Source organism: Erpetoichthys calabaricus, chromosome 4, assembly GCF_900747795.2.
Source record: "Erpetoichthys calabaricus chromosome 4, fErpCal1.3, whole genome shotgun sequence".
Lineage (NCBI taxonomy): Eukaryota > Metazoa > Chordata > Cladistia > Polypteriformes > Polypteridae > Erpetoichthys > Erpetoichthys calabaricus.
In genome coordinates, this window is record NC_041397.2 from 184,453,078 (window position 1) to 184,476,724 (window position 23,647).

General features: G+C 36.0%; 1 protein-coding gene across 1 annotated transcript in view; it reads right to left on the minus strand.

Moving 5' to 3' along the window:
* LOC114650417 (gamma-aminobutyric acid type A receptor subunit gamma3) overlaps positions 1-23,647 on the minus strand; it is a 1,188,096-nt gene that overhangs the window by 407,180 nt on the left and 757,269 nt on the right. The window contains exon 4 of the mRNA XM_051927200.1: positions 21,871-22,091. Within this exon, the coding sequence (XP_051783160.1) occupies positions 21,871-22,091 (221 nt within the window). The remainder of the gene's footprint in view (positions 1-21,870; positions 22,092-23,647) is intronic.

Sequence of the window (23,647 nt, forward strand, 5' to 3'; positions counted from 1 at the left end):
AATGAAATTAAGGATGACCCTTCTATTATGAAAAAGAGCAAAATACAGCAGCCTGATTGAATATCACCTAATATCCGAGGATCGATTGCCTAAATATTTGTCTCAAATGAGTTAGTTTTTCATCTGTGTTGAAACATATTAACTCCAGCATTAGTTGGCACTAATTCTTCCCACTGTCAAAACTACCATCCATTATCATTGATGAACACTAATGCAAAGTTACTTGCTAAAATTCTTCATCTGATAATGACAAAAAGCCAGCTGTTAGCTCAGATCAGAGCAGTTTCCAATGTTATGATCTATCATAAGATATTGGAGTAGTAGGAATGAGCATGTCCAGTAATTAATTACTGCCCTGACCTGGGCTAATTGACTCCATATATCTGATGCTCCTGGAATAGGCTCCAGGCCCCTCTGATGCTGTTTTCGGATTAAGTGGGTTCAAAAAACAGCTATACACAGATATTTATTAGTGAATACAAAATGTAATTAATTGCTTTTAGAATTGGTACAAAACAAGTTTATAATGTTTACATTCAGATATAAAATTTAAAAATCATTATTTTCATTAAAGCATTTTTGATAGTCTAAATAAATATGAAAGATTGACTGCATCTGGATTTAGTGGTGTTCATATTCATGTATGCACTTTTTAAATTCAAGATATGTAGTCCTCAGGAAAAATAACATCCTCCAAAAACTGCTGGCGTCCTTCTATCACTGCTGTATTGAGAGTATCCTGTGCTACTGCCTCTGCATGTGGTTTTCCAGCTGCACAACAGTGCAAAGGAAAACACTTCAGTGGATCATAAAGACTGCTGAAGATGAACTGCACAGCTCTTGCTGCCTCAGGAAAGCGGAAAAAATCTTAAAAGACTCCTCACACCCCGCTCATGACATGTTCCAACTGTTGCCATCAGGCAAAAGATATAGAAGCATCAAAACAAACTAATAAACTGAATAACAGTTTCTACCCTGTTGCTATTAGGGCACTGAATGCCACCTAATCACCTCCAATGCAGCAGTGCAATAGATGACATCTTGTGCAATAGTGTTCATGTGCAATTAAGGTCTTATGTTGCATGTTTGTGTTCTACCTTATTTATTCTTATACTTTCCTATCCTTTTGTAATTATATGTATTTATATTTTGACACCGCAGGGACTGCACCTAATTTCGTTGTATTTGTTACAATGACAATAAAGATATTCCTCTGAATTCTAAATAGGAATTGAAATAGTATTTTAACACTATGAATATTAAAACAATCACAGTTCTGTTATGGTAACAGTGTGCAGAATATAGGCCAGTATATACATGGAGTGGCTTGCTATGCCTGCTTCAGGTATTTTGCACTAAACCATGCACACATTAGTGTCCACTGGATTAAATAGTAATGGATGTGCCATGGCAGGAGCATTAGATATTTGAGTCCGCTCGATACAAGACAGCAGACAGAGTAATAATTTAGTTCTGTAGGAGAGAAAGAAGTCTCAGGATTAGAAAGGTACATTGTCATCTGTTGAGGTAATTCCACATAGGATGCTTTCATGTTGATTGTTACATATTTGTTAATTATGTATGTTTGCTTGTTTTTGACTCAATATGTGAATTCACTCCAAAATTAAAAAATAAGGATACTCATCACATAAAATATACAGTATACGTATATATTCTCTTCAAAATTTCAGTTTATGGACTAATGAATGGAATTTTGCAAAAGGTGTGCTTTCATAATCTGTTTTGCCAGATGAATCAGATTTAGACATAGCTTTTTGTGCACTATCTTGATTTTTAAAATAATCTTTTAGCCAGATGTTACTTTAAATAGCTTTGTTCGTGCTAAGCACCGTGTCAAGTAAAATGTCATTGTAATCTCAGCACAGGCAAGTTAAATGACTTGCTCAGTCACACAGATTGCCTAGCACTAGCTTCTGAATCCATAACTATCAAGCAAGAGAAAATTATAGCTCACCTCATGTTAAAGAATGGATTTTGATATCTGTCCTCAAAAACATTTCAGATCTGTTTATAAAAACTGAAGTTTTGCAAATGCATGCTACTCATTTTGAAACTGTTTAAACTTATAACTATTTGACCAGCTGTGGTCTTGTCAGAAATATAATTAAACAGTAAATTTTTTACAATATCAATGTCATATTGATTTATTATATTTACACATGGCAATCAACTAGCTTGTTTTTCCCACTTTTGAATTAATCCTCCCTGATTTGACCACAAACACTAAGGGCACGTGGCTCAGTGGTCATCATTGCAGGCTCACACGTTTGAATTCCAGACCAAGCATCTTTGGTGTGACCGCTAAATGCTTTCCCCATGTGTATGTTCTATGCATTCCCTGTCTTCCTAACTTATCACTGAGATATGCAAGTCATAGTGATTGGAGACTGTATACTGGTGCTCTATTACAACAACAACATTTTATTTATTGTATAGCCCAAAATCACACAGGGGCTTTAACAGGTTCTGTTTTTTGATACCTCTCCAGCCTTGAGTCTCTAAGAAGACAAGAAAAAATTCCTTGTAGGGGAAAAAAATGGAAGAAATCTTGGGAAAGGCAATCAGAGAGAAACCAGGTAGGTTGGGTGTTCAACAGGTGTCAAACAATGAAGTAAATACAGTACACAAAATAGAACAAGTAATCCTCTTCATAGAGCTAGATGGCAAATTCATCATTGCCATCTCAGAAGTACAATACAATACAATACAATTTATTTTTGTATAGCCCAAAATCACACAAGAAGTGCTGCAATGGGCTTTAACAGGCCCTGCCACTTGACAGCCCCCCAGCCTTGACTCTCTAAGAAGACAAGAAAAAACTCCCAAAAAAATGAAAGAAACCTTGGGAAAGGCAGTTCAAAAAGAGACCCCTTTCCAGGTAGGTTGGGCATGCAGTGGGTGTAAAAAAGGAGGGGGTCAATACAATACAATACACGGAACAGAACAAATCCTCAATAAAGTATAAGAAATAAAACAATTTACAAGTATGGAGCAGAATTTAACAATAGATAATATCCCATAATATGATTTGGATTTGTTTAGAGTCCTGAAGACCTAAGCCATCAAGCTGCCTCCCCCATTTGGCCATTCCACAGCTGAGTCAGCACTGGGCCAGCCAATCCAATGAAATGACCCCTCTACCCCACAATTCCTGCAATCCTCCATCAGGGATAACTTTACCTTAGGCAGGTAAAACAACTTGGCAGGTGGGCCGTGGCACCAAGTGCCACATTTGAGTACCGAGAAGAGAAACAGAAGAGGTGAGGGTTAGTATCCAATTTTATCTATCATGTTACTTATGTTTTAGTGCTAATGACTAACAACAGAGATTCAGTCTGTACAGTTAATCAGTAGCTCTAGTCAGGATATGCTAAACTGAAGTAGTGAGTCTTCAGCCGGGATTTAAAAGCTGAGACCGAAGGGGCATTTCTTATAGTAGCAGGCAGACCCTTCCACAGTTTAGGGATCCTGTAATTAAAAGCTCGACCTCCCACTGTTATTTTATTAATTCTTGGAATCATTAGCAGACTGGCATCTTGAGATCTTAATGTGTGCTCTGGTTTGTAAGTCATGATAAGTTCAGAGAAGCAAGCCGGAACTTGGCCATTTAATACTTTATATGTTAAAAGGACAATTTTGAAATCTGCCGTAAACTTAACTGGGAGCCAGTGTAAGGATTTAAGAACTGGAATGATGTGTTCATATTTTCTTGTTCTTGCAGTAGCATTTTGGATTAACTGGAGGCTGTATAAAGAATAGTTTGAACTTCCAGTGAACACAGCATTGCAGTAGTCAATCCTACTAGAAATAAATGCATGAATTAATTTCTCAGAATCCTGCTTATTTAGAAAACGCCTTAATTTCCCAGCATTTTTAAGATGGAAGAAACATGATTTGGACAACTTTGTAACGTGTGCTTTAAATGACATGCTAGAGTCAAAGATAACTCCTAGATTGCGGGCTGATTCAGTAAAATTAATGGTGATTCCAACTGAGTTAAATGATGACAAAGTATTGTTGTGATCAGCGGCATTCCCTCCAACAATTAACATCTCTGTTTTATCGGTGTTTAAAGATATGTAGTTCTCATCCAATCACTCCTTTAATTCACTAACACAACTAATTAAAGACAACATTGGAGAAACTTCATTTGATCTAAATGAAAGGTATAACTGGGTGTCATCTGCATACGAGTGAAATTTAACATTATGTTTCCTAATGATTCATCCAAGTGGAAGCATGTAAAGTGAAAACAGTAAAAGTCCGAGTACAGAGCCCTGCAGGACACCATATCTCACTTCTGTGTATAATGATGGAGTACTGTCAGCACATTTCTGTACATATTGGAATCGATTTGAAAAATAAGAACTAAACCAAGTGAGCACGGTGCCTGTAAGGCCAACATCATTTTCTAGCCTGTGCAGTAAAATAGAATGGTCAATAGTGTCAAATGCTGCTCTTAAGTCTAACAACATAATTACAGAGGAGTTTCCTTCATCAGAGGATATCAGAATGTCGTTTACAACCTGCGTTAGTGCCGTTTCTGTACTATGACCAGTGTGGAAACCAGACTGGAATTTCTCAAATAAATTGTAATGCGTAAGGTGTAACTGAAGCTGATTGGTGACTACTTTTTCTAGTATTTTAGAGAGAAAGGGTAAATTTGAAATAGGTCTATAATTATTAAGTATGTATGGGTCTAGGTCTGACTTTTTAAGTAATGGTTTAATGACTGACACTTTTAGTGCATCAGGTACTGTGCCATGCAATAATGAACTATTGATAATGTTTAGAATAGAACATCCAATGCAAGAACATCCATTGCACTTTTTACTAGTTTTGCTGGCACTGGATCTAGAGAACAAGTAGTGGGTTTCATTTAAGAAATTAAAGTTAAGACTTCCCGCTCAGTTACAGGATTAAAATTACTAAAGTCCTAAATGCAATGTGAGACAGGGTCTGCTAAGCTACTGTAGTATGCAGTTTGTACTGTGATGCTGAGATCTGGGATCTTATATTTTTAATTTTCTCATTGAAGATGTTCATAAAGCCTGCACTGCTAATATCTGTTGGTAGTTTGCACTGTAGATCTGAATTCGCATTTGTTAATTTAGCCACTGTTCTAAACAGTATCCGAGGATTTTTATTATTGCTTTCTATTATTGTAAAATAGTTTTCTGAGCGAGCTTTAAAGAGAGCTTTTTTATATTTTTAACACTCACTGTCCATGCAATTTGAAAGACATGTAGCTTTGTTGTTCACAATCTGAGCTCCAGTTTTCGACACTCTAATTTAAGAGCTCGAGTGTTTTCATTAAACCAGGGAGAGTTTCTATGTACTTTGATCACTTTTGTTTTAAGGGGAGCCACTGCGTCCAGAGCATCTCTCAAGGTCACATTATAATATGATGTTAGCTGATCTAAATTGTTTTCCACGTTTACATTTGATGTTAACTGATCTAAATGATTTTCCACAATTACCCTTGACTTGCTCAAAGTTTCTATGCATTTTGAAACAGAATTACAACCTAGACGTCTTTGTTTTAATCTGTGAGTGCGTTGGCAAGGGCAGGACTAAATCAAATGTAATTAAGTAGTGATCAGAAATAACTTCATTTAATGGAGTAATATTTAAATTTTGAATTTCAACTTTGTAGTTATAATTAAATCTAATGTGTGGTTATGATTATGAGTTGGACTTTTACAATCTGACAAAATCCTACTGAATTTAACAAATAAGTAAAACATTTGCTAAAAATGTCAGTTTCCACATCAATGTGTACATTAAAATCCCCCATCAATACTATGTGATCATAATTTATAGCCAAATCAGATAAAAGATTGCAAAATTCAATTATGAACACTGAATATGGCCCTGGTGGTCTGTAGACTAGCACTATAATTGTGTTGGAATCTGTTTTAATATTTAAAATGAATGCCTCAAAGGATGTAAAGTCGCCTAAATTTTTAGAAGTGATTTGCATTTTGTTACAATGAATTATTCCAAGTCCTCCTCCTCGACCAGAATCTTTAGACTTACGAAGGAACGAGTATTCATCTGGTGACGCCTCACCTAGAGGAACAGTGTCAGATTTACTAAGCCAGGTTTCAGTGAGAAGACACAGATCAGATATAGTACTTAATATAATATCATTTACCAAAACAGCTTTACTGCTAAGTGAGTGAATGTTCAATAAGCAGCATTTAAAACTATTTTGTTTTTGCACAGCTCTTCTCACCAAGTGCAGGTGCAGAGCACCACAACAACTCTGAAAGCAAAATGCAACAGCAGATTATACAACTCAGTAAATACAAAACTATCACATATGAGGATACAGATTTGTTATAATACATGAAAAATAAAGTAGAAATTAATTAACATAACTGAAAAACAACAGTATCTGTCCAACAGTTGTGGAAGCACTGCCAGATTGTAGAAAAGGAGTCAGACAAGCCAGACACAGTCAGAGTCCTGGAGACCTCGGCCAATTAGCTGCCTCCCAAATAATGACCATTCTACAGCTGAGTCAGTGCTAGGCTGGCCAATCTGATGAAAGGACCCTTCTACCTCATGTTTCCAGTGCTCCTTTATCTGAGATTTCTATAGATATATCTGGGAGTGTGAGGTGTTTAAGTGTGCTACACAACGGTATGAAGCCTTTCTCCTTGCAATCCCATATTGGCATCAGTGTGATGCTCCTGGCAAGTTATGAATGACTGATTGATTGGTGCTACATTGTCATGGATTCTAGGGGTGAAGTAATTATTAAACCTAATACAGAGACTGAGCAGAGCATTAATTTAAACTAAGAAAACCTCAGTATTTCACATAGTAAAAATAATAGTTTGGAATATTTTATTGTTGCTTGGTATTTCACAGTAAAATAAGACAGTAATATTTAAAAAAGCATTAAAAAATAACTTTTATCTTGCATTTTTAGATATAGTATTTTACATATCTTTAATATTCCTGCACTGCACAACCCCTTGAGATTTAAAAAGAATCAAATGAATTAGAACCAAATATTGTTTACAGATGACCAGCCCCACAACTGTTATTAATAAGAAATTAAAGAGCATATTTAAAATTATAATCATTGAATAAATCCTGGTAAATTATTTTATGTATTCAGTGCTTAACAGCTCAACCTCCCTTGAGGTCTGTTGCAGACCCCTAGTTTATTATGGTAAATGTGAAGGTTATTTAAAATGTAAAGTTTATTGTTGCTAGCCTTGAAAAGCAAGGGAAAAATTTATTGTTTGATGTGCAAAATTATCATGCCCTCCCACTATATTCATTTTCAGTTAACATTATAGGACAAAATGGCTTTGACCTCTTTTTCTTTGGTATGACACGTGAGACTTTCAATGCAGCTTTAGATCTGAGCTACTGTCTCTGACAGTGCTAACACTGAACCTTGACCTCAGCTAAAGTGAAAATATTGTAAAGGATGTGTTTCTCTTTGAAATGTAGAATCTCAGAATGTGATGAGGCAGTATCAACAATATTTGAATGACACTCTTGTAAACATATTCCAGTAGTCAGCAAGGATTGGCACCCTAACTCACCTTTGCCAAACTTGCACTATGTGCCAATTATAAGGCAGGGCTTATGTGTGCCTAGGAATGTAACGTTAAAATGTCAAATCTCTCCATTAAAATCCAGTGTTAGCACAAGCGCACTGCTCAGTCTGCATCATCTAAGCCTGGAATCAACTTCTTCTCCCTAATGCAGTCTCAGTATTGCCTAGGGTGTGACATGCAACAAAGGCTTGGCTGTCCCCCTACTCTAAGTGGAACTGCTAGTTCCAGACCTCAGCAGTGGAAGACAGCCTGTAACAGAAAGATAATGGAGTCCAGCTTAGCTAAAGGACTGGCAATGCATTTGTATATCCTGTGCTTAGTGTTAATTAAATTAAAAGTAATAACCTGATTTGGGAAGTGTTAGCTTTCAAAAGTTTCTCCTTCTATCTTCTTCTTCTTTTGGCTGCTCCCATTAGGGGTTGCCACAGCGGATCATCTTCTTCCATATCTTCCTGTCCTCTGTATCTTGCTCTGTTACACCCATCACCTGCACATCCCCTCTCACAACATCCATAAACCTTCTCTTAGGCCTTCCTCTTTTCCTCTTGCCTGGCAGCTCTATCTGTAACATCCTTTTCCCAATATACCCAGCATCTTTCCTCTGCACATGTCCAAACACAATCTTGCCTCACTGATTTTGTTTCCCATCCTTCCAACCTGAGCTGACCCTCTAATGTACTCATTTCTAATCCTGTCCATCCTTGTTATACCCAATGCAAATCTTAGCATCTTTAACTCTGCCACCTCCAGCTCTGTCTTCTCCTTCCATATTGAATGGAAAAACATTAATTCCTTCAATTAGACATATAACTGCTGAGACACAATCATGCAACATGATACTCAGAGATATGCACATACAAGCTCTAGGAGAACAAATGGTAGCTACATTCAATTATATGCAGGACCGAGAAACATGCAAACCTCTAACAAAAACCAAAAATATTACAAAAGCATTTAAAAGTGGTCCTAAATGAATAATTTCTTATTTAACAATTCTTTAGACAATCATTTAATATGGTAGGTCTCAACCTTTTTGGCATTGGGACACAGTGTTACCTATTAATGTTCATTAACGATCTCAAGGAGGAGCGGGAGGTCCCCTTTGGTTAAACAAATGTGATTTAAAATGGTATATAGCATTGAAGCGTGGTAAGGGATGCCACTTGACACTTATTATTATATGCGCAGCCCACAGGTACAGAGGAGAAATAAGTGTGAGCTAGTAGGCCGCTGAAACGTTTTTTTTGTCCGAAGAGCTTGTAACCCAGTGGTTGAGAGACACTGTTTTCATATGTTTTGGCCAGGGGTTTATATTCAAGAAAATAAGCGCTATATAAATGTAATGAATTATTATTATTATTATTAAAATTTTAATTTATCTGTACTGTAATGCATTATAAAGAAGAACAATAAGTGGATGATCCAGTCACATACTTGTTATGTTGCACACCAAGGTTTCTGCCCTGGCTTAATTATATTTTCCTTTTGATTGTTTTTGAATTATTTTTCACGTGTTTCTTGCTTTTTATGTTTTTGTTTATATTTTTTTAGTTATTATGCATTGTGTATATGAGCCTCAAGGCTAAATTCCTTGAATTCTGTGAGTAGAACCATTACCTCACTGCTGAGGAACTATCACCATTACATCACTGCTGAGGAACCATCATCTGTTTTTGTAATTCAGGATGGGGAGTTCATTGACTGTTGTGGAGTGCATTTCTTAGGTAAATAATATGCTCAGAAACACTGGTTTATTCTCATTGGTTGTTCATATCTGGATTATGTCTTGGACTTGTCAGCCTTAGTTTTGTTTTCTTTTGCTAACTGAATAAATTCTTTACTTTTAAAGAACAAAGTTTTGCATTTGTCCTTCAAGCCAGATGGTTTCACAGTTTTCCTCTTCTATAATGGGCATTTGTGCATTTTTGGGCACATCAGTTTTCAGTAACATAAAGTTAGGAGTCCATTCATTTGAAGATAAGAATGTTCACATCCTAGACAACAGAGAAAACCACTGGTTTGAAAGAAGTGTGAAAGAGACAATTACGTAAAAAAAGAATGGCCATCACTAAATAATGAAAATAAACGAGGTAGATTAAGTTACCATCTGTCCCCAGCTTACAATAGTGTCATTTCTAGGTTTAGCTGGGTATTTTAACATGAATGAGGTTCATCCATTATGTGATTGATTAATTATGAGCTTGATCTTGGACTTGATTGATCATTAACACCTTAAATAATTGGGGATAAGGTAATTCCATCAAAAATTGAGGAAGCTGCTTAGATAAGTAGTAAAATATTATTTTAAAAGAGAAATTGATGTCCTGGGCCTCATGTATAAACGGTGCATTGTGTACAACTGTTTCCATGCTCACATCATGATGTATAACACCTAAACTTGTTGTAAAGCCATGCACATTCTCATGCCAGTTCAAACCATTGTGTAGGCAAGCTTTCTGCTCGGTTTTGCAAACTGGTGGCACCCAACGTCAAAGAAGTGCTACTGTTCCGGTGTGGTTTCCCTTTATTTTTTAGATTCACATCCCTGACCAGCTCTATCAAATACACTGAAATTAACCGCATATCATTTATTAGTTTAAGACATCTGGTAAGGTAACAATATAATGGTGTACGGAATGGCCAAACTATTCCAGATATAATAGCTGTTTTAGCGTTGTTACTCTCAGTGCACCACTCATTTTAACCCACTGTATCTAAATGTGGAATCACAGCTGTACAGCAGCTGATTGAAAGCTCTATGGCGGATTGTGTCGATACCGCAGAGGATTATCGGGATACAGCATGTAGCACACGCTTCCTCAGCCATGGGAACAGTCTATTTGAAATTCTCCCTTACAGCAAACGCTTCAGAGCCTTTCCTGTACGGACCTTTTGGTTCAGAAACAGTTTCATTCCAAGAGTTCTAAACGCACTCAATCAATTCATCAAGTGTCTCCCAGTAGAACTGTTTGAACTTATAAGTAAGATATTAAATAGCTCACTGTAAACTTACACTACAGTTGTAATATTGCACAACCTGAGCCACCTATGCTTTCATATTGTATATTTTTCATTGTTTTTTATCACATTATTATTATTAATTTTTATTATTTTATCATTTTATAGGAAAATAGGTTTATGGAGGATTTGCATATTGAATCTCATTGTACCATACAATAACAATAAAGAAATTCAATTCAATTCAATAGAAGGGAGTGCATATTTACAGATGATGCCGACTGGCTACTAAGTTGATTTAGATTTCCAACCGCTATCTTCTTGAAGCTTTAGATATCACTTTTAAAATGAAATGCAGTAAAGTATGTAAATTACATTATACAGATATATTTCAGCTTCATTTAAATAATGTATACAGTTAATAATTAAACGTGTGGGCACAGTGGCGCAGCAGTAGCAATCAGCTGCCGCCCCATTCAGGGACTGTTCCTGTGTCACACTGTATGCTTGCTGGGACTGGCACGACCCTGGATAGATAGATGGATGGAGTAATTAAACATGTACTATGAAGATATTTCAATGTTGCTTAAACATTTTGAAAAATTTGTGTTCTAAGCTTATAGATGGCTTGACATTTATAGCAGAGCTTATTGTGTGGTGATTGGTTACTTGGAGAAAGAAAAGGAAGAACAATAATTGGGGGTTAGTACATTTGAAAGAGACAGTACTGCTGCAATAAATTACTTCACTCAGGGTCGTGCAAGGTGCAGCAAGCATCTTGTAGGAGGCAGGAATAACCTCTGTATGGGGCGACAGCTCATTGCTGCCACTGCGTCACCGTGCCACCCATGTTTTATACATGCTTTTATTCCTATAATCATGAAAATTATACCAACTATATATTAGTATTTAAATTGTTCAGAGAGCTGTAATATTATGAATGTAATGTATTCTTTGCCCTGTCAGCATAAGAGAAAGCCCGTTTAAGAAGCACATAGTGATTCACATACATCTATACTAATAAAAGGCAAAGCCCTCACTGACTGACTGACTCACTGACTGACTGACTCACTCATCACTAATTGTCCAACTTCCCGTATAGGTAGAAGGCTGAAATTTGGCAGGCTCATTCCTTACAGCTTACTTACAAAAGTTAGACAGGTTTCATTTTGAAATTCTACGCGTAATGGTCATAACTGGAACCTGTTTTTTGTCCATATACTCTAATGGAGGAGGCGGAGTCACGTATCGCGTCATCACGTATTGTGAAGTGAAAACAAGGAAGAGATTTACAGCACGAGTCAAACGCGGGAACGAAGGTAAATGACGTTAATTGTTGAGTGTCTTTTAATACTGTGTAAGCATACATATTAACAGATGTGCAATTAAACGTGTGCATTTACGGGGTGATTTCTCAGGCTTAAAGCTCGAAGTGATCACTCGAGTGAAGGCAGCTTCACAAAAAAACAGATCCTTAACAAACTGTTATTGGTATATTTTACCTCAATTTTAAAAGGTTTTCTTTTCTTCTTAATAAAAATTTAAAAGCAGAACTTCGCCGGTGCCAAGCGCAGGGATTTCAGCAACTGACACATACAGATATATTCATGAGTGCAGGTACTATGGAAACAGAGCACCGTGTAAACCTAAAGTTTAAATTAAGTTCATAGACCTACAAAAGGTTGCCTTTGATTTCAGGCAAGATTGCTTTTCTCCTGTACAACTATACGTTGCATTCTCAAGAGTGTGCTTGCACAGCTTGGTCATATTACAACCGGAGTGCTGAACTGACAAACTGGTATACAAAGAGAACTATCGTAAAAACAGGATTAAATAAAAAGGCTGCTTCCGTTGGCGAAGCAACGAAAAAGGAAGACCTTATATGACGTTCGTTTATAAAACAGCGGAGAGGCTGTGTGAAGTCAGCTACACAAAAAAACAGATCCTTAACAAATTGTTAGTGGTATATTTTACCTCAATTTAAAAAGGTTTTCTTTTCTTCTTAATAAAAATTTAAAAGCAGTACTTCGCCAGTGCCAAGCGCAGTGATTTCAGCGACTGACACATACAGATATATTCATGAGTGCAGGTACTATGGAAACAGAGCACCGTGTAAACCTAAAGTTTAAATTAAGTTCATAGACCTACAAAAGGTTGCCATTGATTTGAGGCAAGATTGCTTTTCTCCTGTACAACTATACGTTGCATTCTTAACAGTAAGCTTGCACAGCTTGGTCATATTCCAACCGGAATGCTGAACTGACAATAGATAGATAGATAGATAGATAGATAGATAGATAGATAGATAGATAGATATTATATATATATATATATATATATATATATATATATATATATATATATATATATATATATATATATATATATATATATATATATATATAGATAGAGATATATATATAGATAGATATATGTGTATGAATGTAGATATGTATATATGTGTATATATATGTAAATATGTATATGTATATATATGTGTCTGTATGTGTATATATATATATATATATATATATATATATGTGTGTATGTATGTATGTGTGTATATGTATGTGTATATATATATGTTGATATATGTATATATATATATGTGGATGTGTATATGTATATATATATGTATATATGTAGATATGTGTATATGTAGATATGTATATATAAGTATATATGTTTATGTATATATATGTTTACATAACCTCTTTAACACACTACTTCTCCGCTGCGAAGCGCGGGTATTTTGCTAGTAGACTATATAGAAGAACACAAAGAATATGAAGCATTTAATGTGCTACTTTAGTTATGATGTGATTTGAGAAACTAGTAAATTAAACGATTTTAAGATGAAGTTTATGACAGTCAATTTTAATGACAAAATAAACTACATGATTAAAGTGGAAATTTTGAGATTAAAGCTGCCATTTCAATCTTTTTTTTTCCACCGTGTCCCTAATTTTTCTTCTTTGTACCCTAATATGCTTCCAATATGACACTCAGACGGTGGGCTATGACTTGTCTGTTCACTGCTGTCTGACCACTTCTTTTTTATTTTGAGCACTGTGAGATTTTCTGAACTTGAACTTTTGAGTTTCTCCGCCACTCTATGTCACTTGATCAACTTCCTTTTGTTGTTTATAACACTACTTAAACCATCAAATGGTACGTTTTAGCTTGCCTCCACTTGGTATACACTGACATTCTTCTATTTTCCCTATGCTTCTGCCATTGTCTTTTCACAGAATGCTGAACTTAAGGAGTTATATATATTGATTTGCATATTCAAAAAGGCGTAATTCTGGGAGGATATGGTGTGGAGCGGCAGGCGCATGCACGTGTGTTATGTTTCACACTGACCGGGATTTATGTAGTAGAAGAACATGGAAGCTGGCGTACGCACAGATTTATGTATGTGGAATTTTTTTGTGCTTACGCACATTTCTATTTTTGTCCGTAGGCCTTGTTCTAGTGTGAATTCTACGCATGGTGGTATACATGAGGCCCCTGGTGATCAGAATAACTTAACTCTCCATCTTGTAACACCCTGTATGATTTAGAATATTCACTCGAGACATTAAAAAGTATTTTTAAAGTATTTTTAAACTTTTATAGCCAGTTCCCTGTTTTGAACATACACAGGCCTTTATACCAATACTATTTAATCACAAAGGCAAAAGCAGGCAGTGGAGATAAATCATCAACTGCTTGTGTTTGGAGGTTGTTGGAAGAATAATTAAATGAAGAAAAATATAAAAAAGTACCATGTCACATAATTGTGACCAAATTGGACCAAATAGAATATTTATTATATTGTCAAAATAAAACGGACAAACACCCAGTTAAGGACTGTTGTGGTTTGAAGAAACTGATAAATATTACTACTCGTGGCTCATCCCAGGTTGCTTGCTGGCTTTGCGCCTGATGTTGCCAGGATAAACTCAAATATTGGATTACGAATGTTTAGGGAATAAATGTTGTAAATTCCATTATAGTTATTTTAGTTTGTTCCATTGCAATGCCAGCTGTCTTCCTTTTACTAACTAAGCTGTTCGTTTAAAGCTGCACAAAATGCATTTTGTAAAAAAAAAAAAAAAAGATAAATTTGAATTAAAATTCTTGAGTATTCCATACATCAGCACTGAGAGATATGCAAGGTTGCATTATGGGGCATTAATAAGTTATTTTTGTATCACACAGAGTGTACAATAACTTACATCCAGGTGTTTTAAAAATTTTCATTCAGCATAGAAGATGAATAGTTTCTTTAAAATGAATCAGCATTTTTATAATTTTCTGGGGAAAAAACAAAAACTTTTGCTTACTAACATCACAAAAGAATCATAGACAGAAGATTGTCCTACACTTAGCCCTAGCACAGTATATTTTTTGTGTTGGTTTTCATAGCAGTAGTGTATGCTTTTGGCACATGCTCTGGCTCCTTGTAGTACTGTCTGGGACTAACCCAGTTCAGACAATGTACAGAAGGATATTTTTATATTTTAATTAAGACTGAGATGTTGCCCCTACCACTGCAGAAAAGGCATGTAAGCAATCTACCTGGCTGAAGTAAAAAATTACAACATGCCTTTAAATAAATGGCTACATTCTTGGACTTGCCTGTTTTCCTAGTGTGAAGTATCAGTTGCATAAACATTTGCAACATATATGATATGATTTCAAGTGCTTTATATCTAGTTTTACGTTTATTGATTTCTCTTTTTAACTTTGGTTGGATTATAAAATTAAACAAAGATTCAGGTTAGAGAGTCTACTGATATCACTCCCATCTTTGATATTTACTTTAATTTTACCAGTTGTTTTATACCTGCAGAGTAATCACAAACTGAGACAATAGGGGGCTTGTAGCATTTTCAGAATGATCATGGGTGAGGTTTTGACAAGTGTAAAGATGGTGACATGTGGGGTAAAGTAAGCTTCAGGTGGTGCTGAAGAGCAGGATGCAAAGGATGTAAAAGAAAATTTTAGCACAGCATGAAAGAAAGATCATCTATAATTAGAGCTGCTATGTCAGCACAGCAGAAAAAGCAGCAGGATATTTGAATCAGGCATGTACAGCAGCTGATCACTGCAACAAAAGACAAAATAAATAATTGTCAGATTATCATAAACATAAAGTAATTGTGGTCAAGTTACTCTATATAAAGGGATGCTACTAAATAAAATGCTAAATGCTGAAACTAGATGTACTATGTAATTAATCGGCACTGTGTGGCTTGAATTTTTGCAAAACATCAAGTGGTGCAATTTGGACACATCGTCCATGATGAACCCAGGGTAAGAGAGTGTTTCAGATCTTTGATCATCAGACAACCTCACCTGGGCATCCCAGCAGTGGATGATGAAGCCCCTGCTTGTGTCCAAGTAGTGTGCTACACCAAGGTTCAGACCTTCCAATTTAAAGCCGTCTAGAAGCCTTTTCATCACCTTCAAGAATCTTCTTGATGGCTCTTCCGTTGTGCAGTCCAGATATGTCAAAGAGTTTCAAGGTTTGATGAAAAGACTGATATGTGAAGGATATATAGGCAACTTCCATAGGCTGACACCTGGCCTTTTTTTTCCTTGCTTCAACACACAACTGCCAGCTTTTCATACTTTGCTTGCTTTCTTTCATGTGCTTCTTTGGTCTATTCTTCCCAGGTGACTGTGAGCTCCAGCAAAACCACCTGCTTAGTTGCTTGAGATGTAAGTGCCAAATCTGGCCTAAGTGTGGTTGCCAAGATGGTGCTGGTACCTATAGATCTACCTCAGGCTGCCAGTCTCATGCTGTTGTCATCTGGTGACCTGATGCCCTTGGATGGTGTTGTGGCTTCTCCTCGGCTTTAACAAAAGCAATGGCCTGTTTAGCAGGATGGCGTTGCTTACTTTGGTGGATTCCTCCACAAATAACATCCGCATCTGCCCTTAGCACTTGGTCATGGCACCAGTAACACCTCCCCTCTGCCAATGCCTTCCAGCAGCAGCTTAAGATATATTTCAGGGACCCTCAATTTTGGCACAATGGGCATGCTATTCAATCTGCCATACCCAAAAAGAAGAGGTCCGAGGGGTTAAAGAGGATGCCATATATAGACTATATATAGAGTTTGCACTGTTATTAATATAATTTCCTGAGTTCTGTTCTCGTTTGTTTTTTAAAGAAAAAACTGAGTAACAATGGTGTGATGGTCTAAGAAATAATATGCATACCTGTATGAGCATTAATTTGGCTGTAGGCAAGTTTCACAATATGTGAAGTTCTATGAGAAAATGGCAGTAGGAAAAAGGCAGAATACTATTTTAATAGGCTTAACAGAGACTTACTGTAAAAGACAAGTGCTCCTAGTGTATATGTCATAATTTTGTCACAACTATAAAGTTTTTTCAACTTATTCTGTTATGATTCAAGTTTTGTTTTTCATACGCTTTAATTATTTTATTATTATTACAGTGATGTCACTGCGTTTCCACTTTGTCGGCACAAATTATCACCAGAACTGCTTTATCAAGGGCAATTTTCCCAGCTGTTTTTATATTATGTATAGCAATGCTAATGGCTTTTACTGTGGGACCCCGCATCATCCTGCGGTTAGTATTTAAGATGGCAGCATGCTGAATCTTAAATCCTAGTATGTGGATATTTTCAGGGATAAAACAGCTCTTCTGGCTAACGATTTAAGTAAAGAAAAGGTTATTAAGTTGCCAAGTCATTTGCTTTCATTTGTTGTCTGACACCAGACTGTGTTTTACTTCCAGCTTACACCTTTGCCTGTTCAAAGACTGTTCTTTTAATAGCCCCCTTTGGCAGTTCCATTTCCTGGTCATCTTTTTTTAAAATTTATTTTAGGCTGCAAGCTAATTAAACTATATATGTGTAGAGTGTGTACTAATAATGTATCCTCTGAAAGCACCTGTTTATGAGAAATGCCATGAGAAAATGGTATTGGTTGTGTTATTCCTCCTAGGCAAAAGTTGGCTGCAATGGACTCATAATAATAACAAGAATTTTATTTGATACAGTGAAAACATCGGTGGTGCAGTGGTAGTGCTGCTGCTTCTCAGTAAGGAGACGAGGGTTCATGTAACTACAGAGGGATAAAATTGATCAGCCACAGCATGAAGTTATGGGAAAGAGTAGTGGAAGCTAGGTTAAGAAGGGAGGTGATACTTAGTGAGCAGCAGTATGATTTCATTCCAAGTAAGAGCACAACAGATGCAATGTTTGCTCTGAGGATATTGATGGCGAAGTATAGAGAAGGCCAAAAGGAGTTGCATTGTGTTTTGTGGACCTGGAGAAAGCATATGACAGGGTGCCTCAAGAGGAGTTGTGCTATTGAATGAGGAAGTCAGAGTGGCAGAGAAGTATGTAAAAGTGGAACAAGATATACAAGAGGGAAGTGTGACACTGGTGAGGTCTGCGGTAGGAGTAACGGATGCATTCATCGTGAAGGTGGGATTACATCAGGGATCGGCTCTGAGCCCTTTCTTATTTGCAATGGTGATGGACTTGTTGACAGAGGAGATTAGACAGGAGTCCCTGTGGACTATGATGTTTGCAGATAACATTATAATCTGTACCGAGAGTAAGGGAGCAGGTTGGGGAGACACTAGAGAGGTGGAGATATGCCCCAAAGAAGAGAGGAATGAAGGTCAGTAGAAACAAGACAAAATACATGTGTGTAAATGAGAGGGGGGCCAGTGGAATGGGGAAGATGAAGGGAGTAGAGTCAGTGAAGGTAGAGGAGTTTAAAAACTTGGGATAAACAGTACAGAGTAATAGAGAGTGTGGAAGAGAGTGCAGGCAGGGTGAAGTGCGTGGAGAAGAGTGTCAGGAGTAATTTGTGACAGATGGGTATCAGCAAGAGTGAAAGGGAAGGTCTACAGGACGGTAGTGAGACCAGCTGTGTTATATGGGTTGGAGATGGTGGCACTGACAAAAAGACAGGACACAAAGCGGGAGGTGGCAGAGTTAAAGATGTTAAGATTTGCATTGGGTGTGATGAGAATGGACAATATTAGGAACAAGGACATTAGAGGGTCAGCTAATGTTGGACGGTTGGGAGACAAAGTCAGAAAGGCAAGGTTGCATTGGTTTGGACATGCACAGAGTAGAGATGCTGGGTATATTGGGAGAAGGATGTTAAAGAAGGAACTGCTGAGCAAGATCAAAAGAGGAAGGCCTAAGAGAAGGTTTATGGATGTGGTGAGAGAGGACATGCAGGTGGTGGGTGTGACAGAGCAAGATGCAGAAGACAGGAAGATATGGAACCAGATGATTCACTTTGGTGACCCTTAACGGGAGCAGCCGAAATAAGAAGTTTGTTTCTCAGGGTGCTCTTTCTTGACCATGGAAATTAAGTAACATACAATGTAACATCTTGCTTTTATATGATGGCATCATAGTAGTTCAAATATCCCGGTTTTGTTTTATGTAAAAAAAAAGTGTGTCTATTTTTTAAAAAGAAAATTTGCAGACTCAAAAGTATCAAGTATTTTTAGGCATATTGGCCTTTGTTATTTTGATTCAACTGACTTTTTGGCATTTTGCTTGTTTCATGCAAATGATTTTTTTATTGTCATGTCTCCTTTTTTATTTCCTGCCATGTTTATGACCTTTTCAGTAAACTTGAAAACTTAATCTTTTAAAGGTATTTCAAGGTGTCTGATAGTTCTCTATCATTAACCTTCCAAAAGATCCGTAATTGTTGCTGCCTGTATGTCAGCATCATACAGTCAAATCTCCAAAATCTCTGAAAGTTGTCTTTTTAACAAGAAATTGTTTTGAGCATCAGTGGCAAATAAGTCAATTTGCCAGGATGCCTTTTTTAACAATTGGTATGTATTTAAAATTTGATAATAAAATTATAACTTGTGCATGCTATTTTAATTAAAAAACAGTTTTGATATAAATTGCCTAGGGAAATTTTATATATTGCTAATTATAACTGGAGTGTTTTATCATAATGTGCCTGAAAGTTTCTATTAATCAAAATTTAAATGGGTGAAGAAAAATAAGATATGCCTAATCAGTGAATGGTGGCCTTACTGAGGATTCACAACACACTACTTTAGTGGAAGTTGTTAAATACGTTCTATGTAGTGTTACACATTGCATAAGTACTTCAGATTATTTTTCTGGTAGTTTATCTTTACTAAAAATGGAGAAGTGCTAATGGAAAAAAGTTACTTTTTTTGGAGTAAAGCCTGCTAGCATTAGCAAAAAACAGAACACTTTAGAAACCTTTTTAGAAATCTATTTAGAAAATTCAGGCCTGCAAGAAGAGTGTAGCAGGTCAGTTAAGTTCAGTTGTACACCTGGAAGTGGATTAGTTTAAAATCCTGGTAAATTTATTTCAGTTCAGTTTAGAGCCCTTGTTGACCCTGTGCAATCAAAGTTATAAAGAGATTTTCTCTGAGATTTCATGCTTGGAGTGGATGGATGTTGGATACATGATTCAGTTTCCCATCAGTTTTAATTTTGGGGTTTCAGATTGCCCATTTCTGTCTTGAAAACATTTGGACATAGATAGGAACAAATTAATAAACAGATGGTTACCGCTCCATTACAGGGTACACTTACTCATTCTAGACCAAATGAAAGACATCAGACAACTTTAACATGAGCGTGTTTGGGATATGGAAAGAAAACCAGTTTATCCAGGATAAAATTCAAGCAGACACTAGAAGAGAGTGACTGGGCTGAAATTCAAACCCACGCTGCTGGAATGTTGAGGCAGGAGCATTCACATCTGTCACAACCATAGAACAAAAAGTAAGCATGAATACTTCATATAGTTTTAAATTATGACAAGAAGTGGCTAAAATTGACTTATTATACTTTCAAGAAGTCAACTGGTCTGGTATCAAAGATTAAAGGTAATTTTGAGCAACAGCCTTTCTGGAATATTGCAACACAGAAAAACACTTTAAACTGTGCATGAGAATGAGGAATCTCTCCTTCAGCATAATTTATCAAACATAAAATATTCCTTTTTGACCTGTTCAGTACTTGATCCCATTTTCATTGAATCTTAACAAGTGGAATTGAAAAAAATGTAATTCTATAATTTGTAAGAATTGTTGTGCATGGGTGGGGGCACCAACTAAATTTCAGAATGAAACATTGGCTTAGTAGCCCCCTATGCAAATGGGTATCTGTGCAAAATTTGTTGAAGATAGGTTCAATAGTGTGTATTTGTATACCGAACTAATAAACAGGGCTGCCTAGCACTGACTGAGGTAGAGACACTGGATAAAATCTGGAATAAAATATAGCTTACAGTTCTGCGGTGTACATTGGTGCAAAATTTGGTTTAACAGTGTGGATATGTATACGGGATAAACCCACAAACACACATTCAGCTTTATTTATTAGATCAGCATATAGGGTAAAGCCAGGCACTAAATCATATTTTATATTCTTTCAGTCTTTTGCCTTAATAATTGTGGAAGCCTTAAAATCGGTAAGATGTTCTAAAATTTATATATTTTCAAATTATGCTTGTGTACATGCACTTTAGAGTTTCTCTTCATTTGGCATTTCTGCAGTAGAAGTACATACATTACTTTACATACATTCTCTCATGAAACAAACGTGCTGTAGAAAATGTCTGGATGAAAAATAATGGCTGTGTCATAGGGTGGGTATTTGTATATGTATTGATGCTTACATGATCATGTTTGATTGCTGTAATTTATATTTGCATACTTATTTAATAAAGGTTTGATAACAAAAAAAAACTGAAGGTATTCTAGCCAATTTCAATTAAAACATATCTTAAGACCACAATTGTGCTTATACAGCCGTTACAGCACACTGCAAATGTGGCATTCCTTTTATCAAAATGAATATTCTTTTGTTAAAACAATACACACTTGCACACTACTTGACATTTTTTAACAAGATACAGTGTTCTCATATTAGGAGTAATAGTTGTATTGGAGGAGTGAGACAAAACAGTTTTTTGTGCATACACAACAACTGAAGAATGAATGAGGATATAGTATGACGTAATACTTCTTATTTCTCAAGCTTTGCTTTAATGTTATGCAATAATGCCACTTTTTATGTTCATTATTCATATTCATCCCTTAAAATCCAAGCTGCTTGAGTATACAGCAGAAAGCACTAGTTTTACATATACTTGGTAAAAAGGCCTACAGAATAATAATCCTGTTTACAGGTATTGAGCAATCAGACTTTTGCTCCATAGGCATTGCACTGATCTGTAAAACAGCACTGTGAAAAAAAAATGTGTTAGGAAATAGTTTGGTATCACTATAAATAACAAAAGTGTTTTACCTTAACGTATACAGGATTTTCCCATCATTCCATATTCTGAGGAGCTGATTGGGTGTTGTAATCCAGTGAGCCTCTGCCGTTTTTGAATTTCTGAAGATAGTGTCTGGTATCCAGATAAGTCCAACCATATTGCTATTCAGGGTTAATATTTTCATTGTACTGTTGAATCGAAGGCGGTTATCAGTCCAAGTCTGAGCAAAAAATATATCAATTTGGTATTCCTGTAATAAAATATAAATGAGTTTACATTTAATAAATAGTTGCACTGTATGTTAATTTATGATGAAACTAATTTGGAATAATTCAGAATATATTTTAATTTTAATAAAAAGGGTGTGTACATCGCCTTAGTTCTTAAGGCACCATTCAGCAAAAGGTAAAAAAATAAATAATAAAGAATAAAAGCAAAATTATTATTATACTTTAATTTTATTACACTCTTCACAGTACACATTTTCAAAAAAATGACATACAGTAGTATGAGAAACACTGCTAACCATGCAATATTAACAAAAACAGCTACATATCTGTCTAAATGTAATGGAGACATCAATAAGCCTTTCCTAAAATGTAAAAAATGTTATTATATAAAAAGAGTTAACTAATAAACAGCATTTATTTATTTAACATTCAGACAAAAGACAATAGCAACACTTCCTTTTCAAATAAGATGGTGCTGATCATATCATGAATTAACACATTTGCCATAACAACTATATGACAGTAAACATCAAGATATATATTTGTTGGATTTTCTAATTTTGCTTGTAAGAGCCATTTAAAATGTATTAGATAATGCCCTGCATGTCAATTATTGTAAGTCTAGAATAATGAGGTTATCAGAAACAAACTTGGTGCATTAGGATTAAAAGTCAAGACGGAGGTAAAGAATTTAGGGGTAACTGTTGACTGTAACCTGAATTTTATATCTCATATTGATCAGATCACTGGGACGGCATTTTTTCACTTAAGAAACATAGCAAAAGTTAGACCTCTTATATCATTAAAAGATGCTGAGAAATTAGTTCACGCTTTTGTTTTTAGTCGACTAGATTACTGTAACGCACTCCTCTCAGAACTACCCAAAAAAGACATAAATTGTTTGCAACTAGTGCAGAATGCAGCTGTTAGAATCCTAACTAGGAAAAGAAAATCCGAGCACATTTCTCCAGTTTTGATGTCACTACACTGGTTACCTGTGTCATTCAGAATTGACTTTAAAATACTGCTTATGGTTTATAAAGCCTTAAATAATCTCGCCCCATCTTATATATCGGAATGTCTGACACCTTATATTCCAAATTGTAATCTTAGATCTTCAAATGAGTGTCAGCTTAGAATTCCAAGAGCTAAACTTGAAAGAAGTGGTTCTTCTGCTCTTATGCACCTAAAATCTGGAATAGCCTGCCAATAGGAATTTGCCAGGCTAATACTGTGGAACACTTTAAAAAACTGCTAAAAACACATTATTTTAACATGGCTTTCTCATAACTTCAATTTAGTTTAATCCTGATGCTTTGTATATTCAGTTAGTTATCATAACTATTCATGGTGGCTCTAAAATCCATACTACCCCTACTCTCTCTTCTGTTTCTTTTTCCGGTTTTCTGTGGTGGCGACCTGCGCCACCACCACCTAATCAAAGCACCATGATGTTCCTACATTGATGGATTAAAAGCCAGAAGTCTACATGACCATCATCATCAAGTCCTTCCATGAGAACCCTAAATACAAAGAGGACTGTTCATTTATGTTAGGTACAATGTCCAGAGGGGGC